Genomic DNA, 6,000 nt, shown 5'->3' on the forward strand with positions numbered 1-6,000 from the left:
TGGGTTGTTATATTTCTTCATTTCTCAGAAACTTAATAGTGGTTTCTATTTTTGTATAGTGTAGCATTCAAATTTTTCACATCATTTTAATATTTTTACATAATTTGTTTTCCACTTAGCGGGTATTACATATATACAACTAAAAAGTAACATCGGTGTCCCTCACGATTTACTGTAGCTAATAGTATAATTTTTCAAGCATAATGTACCACTACATTAGCAATTCAGCTTTATGGAAGCTACAGTAGCGGCTTCTTTGGCTAATAGGCTTAGTTGGCTTGGTTAGCTTCAAAGTCCACTTATATCAAAAAACTTTAAACTTTTCTCACTTTGGCCACAAAAATTTAGCCTACTTTTTATTTTGGCCACCACCTCATAAACATCAACAATTTTCAACGAAGCGCGTAACCCGACCAGGGAAAAAGTAGTAACCCGACCACCCACTATTTGCGGCGACGTCGTCGCTAATAGTGGGCCCCCTCTGTCAGTCAACGTCTGTAAGTAGACCGAATCACGTGGGTGTGGACCCCACTATTAGCGGCGACGTCGCCGCAAATAGTGGGTCCCCCACTACCGATTGTCGATATAAACAAGGCAGCTTTCTCTTCTTTCGTTCCATTCCTCTTCTCCGTTTTACTTCTCCTCCGTAAAAACTTTTAATTTATCCAGGAAATCCTTTCTTCTCCATTAGTATAACTCACAAATCCGGCCATCTATCCCCTCATCATCGTTATCAACGTTCTTTTTTACACGACCTACCTTTTCCGGCCTCCCGGAGTCCATTTTCAGGCGTTTTTTTAGCGGCGACATTTTTCAGGCGATTATATTTTCCGGCGTACCAGTTTTGCGGGGAACCTATTTTCCACCACTGATATACGGGAAAACAGATTTGAAAGTTTTCCGGTTTACTCCGGTGATATCGTTTTCCGGCGACTAATTTTTTTTCCGGCCAGCCATCCGTTATTTGTTCTACTCTTTTTTCCGGTAAACCATTTTTCAGACGAGGTAACACTCATTTACCTTTTAAATACTTGTTTTTATTTTAATATATAATAATGTTATCAAATATTTATTTCTTATAGAAATTATTAGTTATAGAATTGTTATATATTTTTGTTAGAAAATATATGTTGAAAAAAAAAGTTAGAAAAAATATGTGTTAGAAAATACGTGTTAGAAAATATTAGTTATATAAATGTTATAGTTTAATGTTATATAAAATATATGTTAGGAACAAGTGTTAGTAAATATATGTTAGAAAGTATTAGTTATAGAAATGTTATAGTATTATAGTTAGGAAAGATTACTTATGTTATTATAGTTAGGAATGATATGATTTTAGAAATTCATAAATTTTTAAGAAAACATTTGTAGTTATAATTATTGTTTATTATAGTTCAAAATATGATTCTTAGAAAACACTTTTTAGTATGATTGTAATTGTTAATATAGTTGTTATTAGGTTATTATTAATGTTATAAACGAAGGTTTGAAAAAAAGTTGCAAAAAAGTGGTCATTTTAGGTATAATAATTTTGGAAAACAATTTTGTGTTCAAAATATGTTAATTTAGGTCGCACCTTTTTTATGACTTTTATGTTTGTTTACGTTATTTTATAAATTGGGACGGCTGATGTAGGTTACAATGGCTGCACTTCACGGCGGAGATGGTGGCAACGACCCTCCAAATTGGGGGTGGAATCCCGAATGGGGTTGTAGGCGTACGGGTGGTAAGTATATATTAATGTACGTTGCATATAAATATATGTTACATATGTATATATATATATTTGTTATTTTATTTTGTTTTGTAGGTATTAGCACAGGGAGAGCTGTTGCCGCTAACAACGATCTGGAGCATGAGTTTCAGAATTCGGGACGCCGAATCTCGCTTATGTTAAATAACGATCTTAGTAGGTGGCAGGCAATCGGGGACCACGCCAAGTGGTACAAGAGCTATTTGGGGACCTATGTCGCTACCGTCCCACATAATTACGAGTCGTGGGATCAGGTGTCGCAGCCCATCAAGGATGGACTTACTGACGGGCTTATGGTATAAAACTATCTTTTTTTACTATTTAAATACGTCATTTAAAAAATATGGTAGATGCTAACTATTACTTGGTACTATTGCAGAGACGGTTCTACTTAGAACCATATCTAGGTCACCCAGAAAATCACCCGTTACGAGAGGCCGTAACCAGGATGATTCGTCAGGATGCCCTAAAGATCTACAGGGATAAAAAAGCAAAATTCAAGAAGACTTGGTTCACTGACAGGGGTGGGTCCCAGAGGCTGGCAGAACTGGAGGGTCAGCCTCCGTACGGGATGCCTCCACAGGTGTAGAGTTATCTACTGGGTTACTGGACCAGCGAGCCCCGGATGATTGCTGCCTAAAGAAACACGACAAACAGGCAGCAACAAAATAATTTTGTCAGTACTCACGGTCGGCAGTCTTACGCTCAGCGTGAATGGCGTTACGCTGTAAGTTATACGTAATTATTTATATCCACGTATGTAAACATATATCTATACAGAGATACACATACAAATATATAACTTTGATTAATGTATATACAGGAAGATAATGATGGGCGACGTGAGGAGCCGCCTGAGTTTTATTTGCGGGCCCACACGAGACGAGATGGGATGGTGCAGGACGCAGTTAGGCCCATTTATGTAAGATCTTGCACAAATCCGGAAAAAAGATATTTTATTGGTATATTTATATTAAGTATAACTAATTTTTAGTTATTATTAACTTAATTTTCATGTGCTACAGGAGCGGCTTCTTGATACCCACCAAAGACTTTCCCAAGTGCCCAATACCCCGCCTACGCAGACATATGTGGACGCTTTAGGGACTCGATCGGGACATACTCGTGTGGTTGGGCGTGTGGTTAGGGGAACATGTGGACCGAATGTCCCCCTCCCCGAGGATATAGAGCAACCCTTGCCAGCCCAACAGTCACCGTCCTTTAACGTCAATGATATGTTCGCGCAGGGTAGCCCTTGGAGCCAGTCATCATTCGAGGCCGGACCTAGCACGTCATCATCCCATGCTGGGCCTAGCACGTCACGGGCCCCCACACAGCGGTTGGGTAGTGATAGTGATAGTGATAGTGATGATGAAAGTGATTAGTTTTCCCTTTTTTTATTGTTTGTATTCATTGTTTAACTGAAATGTGATTTCCTTTTGCGTGATATTATCATTTGTATTTTTTATGTTTTTATACATTTGTTGATAAAAAAATAATTGGAATCAACTTTAGAAAAGTATTATAAAATCAATGTATGTACAACAGAAAAGTATGAAAAATTGTTGATTGAAACTTGTTTTGGAACAACAACAACTTAAATACATAAAAAATATATACGATAAAAAAAGTATACATACAAACAACCTATATAAAACATAGACTGGCGTTAATCGTTTATTACAATAGGAGGGCCTGGTGGTACTCTTGGTATGTTTGCGTACAACCAATTTTGATACGCATTTTCTTGATTTGCGTACGTTAATGCTAGTCGACGTGCAGGATCGGTTGCGTGAAATTCCCATTCCGGATTCTTGTAGGCCATTGGGTTGTCGCCTGCTAATTTCACTGCAACAAAATGGGTTTCGTCGTTTATGAAAGCAATACTTATCGGTTGTTTGAATAACAGCTGATCTAAGCCGTGATGCATCGGAAATACTGTGCGGGGGTCACGTAGGCTAACGCAGTTGACTATTATACCCAGCTTATTGGCCAGGAGGATATGGAACCAAACTTTACTCATCCAATGATCTATGGGCCGGCTTCTTCCATAATAAGATGTTCGCAGCGCCTACAACATTCGGTTGCCCTCTGTTTGCCCAAACATTTGCATGTACCCATCGAGGTCAGATTCAAACTTCGCGAGCATCTGCGTACGAACCCACTCTGCACCCATCTCCTCATCTAGCCCCAAAGCTACAGCGGTAGCTCGAAATCCACAGTTACCGTCTCCTTTGACATTTTGTGCGCCTACAACCTATGACCTTAAGTACGATGGTATCTCACCTAGTACCCAAGCGTAATTTTTGGAAAGACTGACGTTATACGGTTCCGCAACATACCCAACCCAACTGGCCGATGACTGTGCCTCTGACTCTGGATCTGACACCTGCGCCTGCCTTGATTCATATATGGGTGCATTTCTAAATTGTGTACGTGGTGGCCCGAAGATGTCATCAACTAAGTTGGAATATGGTTGGTCATAGTTGAGCCAATGGTCTTGGGACGTATCGCCGAATCCATATAATTTTTGTGTCACATATGGTGTATCCCCGTCCCCGTAGGATTGGGACGGCTCCCCGAAAGTATATATATTATCAAGACCTGGATATGGGTGCAGGTTTTCGAAAATGTCAGGATTATCTTTGACCCATTCTGATTCAGGGTGGGATTGATCGTCGAACAAGTTTCGTTTCTCGGGATAACGACAGGACTGGGACGGCTCGTACGTACTGTGTCTGGCGGGCTGCGCAGGTGGAGGTTTGTTCAAATCTGGCACCTTGTATTCCCTCGGTCGACTGGACTTGGATTTTCGTAGCCCAGGTGGGTTGGTGTTGAGATCGGGCACCTGGACCATTAGTAAGAATCAGTTTCCTTAACCGAGGTAGTTATGTATACTGTATTAATTGAATAAGACAAATATTTTTTAAGATGTATTATGTATACCTTTGGCGGCTTTTGTTTCAAGCCGACTGGTCTTCCGCGTGTGGTCTTTTGAACAAGAGGATCTTTCACTTGTGTCTTACCAGGCTTAAACATGTCTTTAATTTTTGACAACCAATGTTTTTTTTGGGCCTTGGGTTGCTGATCCAAAAAATTCGTAAGACCATCAACGAATTTATGGACATCGTCTTCTTCGTCTTCGTCTTCTACGCATGTCCACGGTGTTAAGTCAAGCTTTTTCCAAAACGGGTCTATGACATGAGGCTGTATATGAGTCCCTGCATTTTTTTGAGATAAATAAGTGTACGAAATTATGTGGTTTTGATGAAAAAATACAAGTAATAAATCGTACTAACCGCGCTGCATGTACTCGGCAATCTTGCAGGCACATGGTAGCCCGCAACTGGACTGAACCTTGCACCCACATTTGTTAACATGTCTTTTAAGGACTTTGTCTAAGCGTACAATTTCATCAGCCATGATGTCCAAAGCTTTAAGTGAAACCTTTCCCAACAGGTCCTTCATACAGTTGTAATTATGTTTCCCCTTCCGGGTCCCGTTGCTATACCCCAGTTGGCCCCTTATTTCTGCTTCTTGACTGATCAGGACAGAATCAACACATTGGAGGATTCTAGTAAATGTGCATTTCCCCCTCAATTCTTCCTTCAGTAAATGGTGCTCGGCCTCCACTCTGTTTGTGGTGTGGTTTTGGTAGTTGAGGTGTTCGTCGACCCAACAGGACACAAACTGCTCTCGGTATGGGGACAACCAATTATCGGTCAGGTACTTGTAGACGCCTGGAAAACCCGCAAGTTTTTCCTTTAACTCCTTCTCATTTGACTTAAACTCGTCAAAAGTCCGAGACTGATAGACTTTTTTCCACCAAACGTTAAGCCTGTCAATGTTAACATCTTTCTTCATCCGCAATGCCGGTTCACAGTGCTTGATTATGTTTTGCCATATATGGTACCTACACAGCAGTTGTTTCGCTTCCGGCATAACAACCTTCAAAGCTCTCATCAGGGCCAGCTCCCTGTCAGTAAGAACGACACGAACGGCAAAGCCATCAGCAAGGGTGGACTTGAGACATTGTAAAACCCATTGATAATTTGCCTCCCGCTCGTTTACGATAAACGCATACGCTAAACTGAAGGTCTTCCCCGTTGAAGTCACGCCGACGATCTCAACTAGCGGCATGTTGTAGATGTTGGTTTTGTACGTGGAGTCTATTTCAATAACCCAGGGAAATGCGCGCCATAGGGTCATTGATGTTGGATGAATGAAAAACAGGTTCTCCAAGC

General features: G+C 40.6%; 2 protein-coding genes across 2 annotated transcripts; both read left to right on the forward strand.

Annotated features, from left to right (window-relative positions):
* The first annotated feature begins 635 nt into the window (after nucleotides 1-635).
* LOC122589168 lies at nucleotides 636-2,360 on the forward strand. The gene is made up of 4 exons (XM_043761418.1): nucleotides 636-984; nucleotides 1,639-1,729; nucleotides 1,814-2,052; nucleotides 2,136-2,360. Exons 2-4 carry the CDS (start codon nucleotides 1,645-1,647, stop codon nucleotides 2,343-2,345), a joined length of 534 nt encoding a protein of 177 aa, XP_043617353.1. The 5' UTR covers nucleotides 636-984; nucleotides 1,639-1,644; the 3' UTR covers nucleotides 2,346-2,360.
* A 58-nt stretch (nucleotides 2,361-2,418) lies between these two features.
* Nucleotides 2,419-3,205, forward strand: LOC122589169. The gene is made up of 3 exons (XM_043761420.1): nucleotides 2,419-2,483; nucleotides 2,580-2,678; nucleotides 2,782-3,205. Exons 2-3 carry the CDS (start codon nucleotides 2,649-2,651, stop codon nucleotides 3,139-3,141), a joined length of 390 nt encoding a protein of 129 aa, XP_043617355.1. The 5' UTR covers nucleotides 2,419-2,483; nucleotides 2,580-2,648; the 3' UTR covers nucleotides 3,142-3,205.
* Nucleotides 3,206-6,000: the final 2,795 nt, after the last annotated feature.

This window comes from Erigeron canadensis, chromosome 2 (genome assembly GCF_010389155.1).
Source record: "Erigeron canadensis isolate Cc75 chromosome 2, C_canadensis_v1, whole genome shotgun sequence".
In the NCBI taxonomy this organism is placed as follows: domain Eukaryota; kingdom Viridiplantae; phylum Streptophyta; class Magnoliopsida; order Asterales; family Asteraceae; genus Erigeron; species Erigeron canadensis.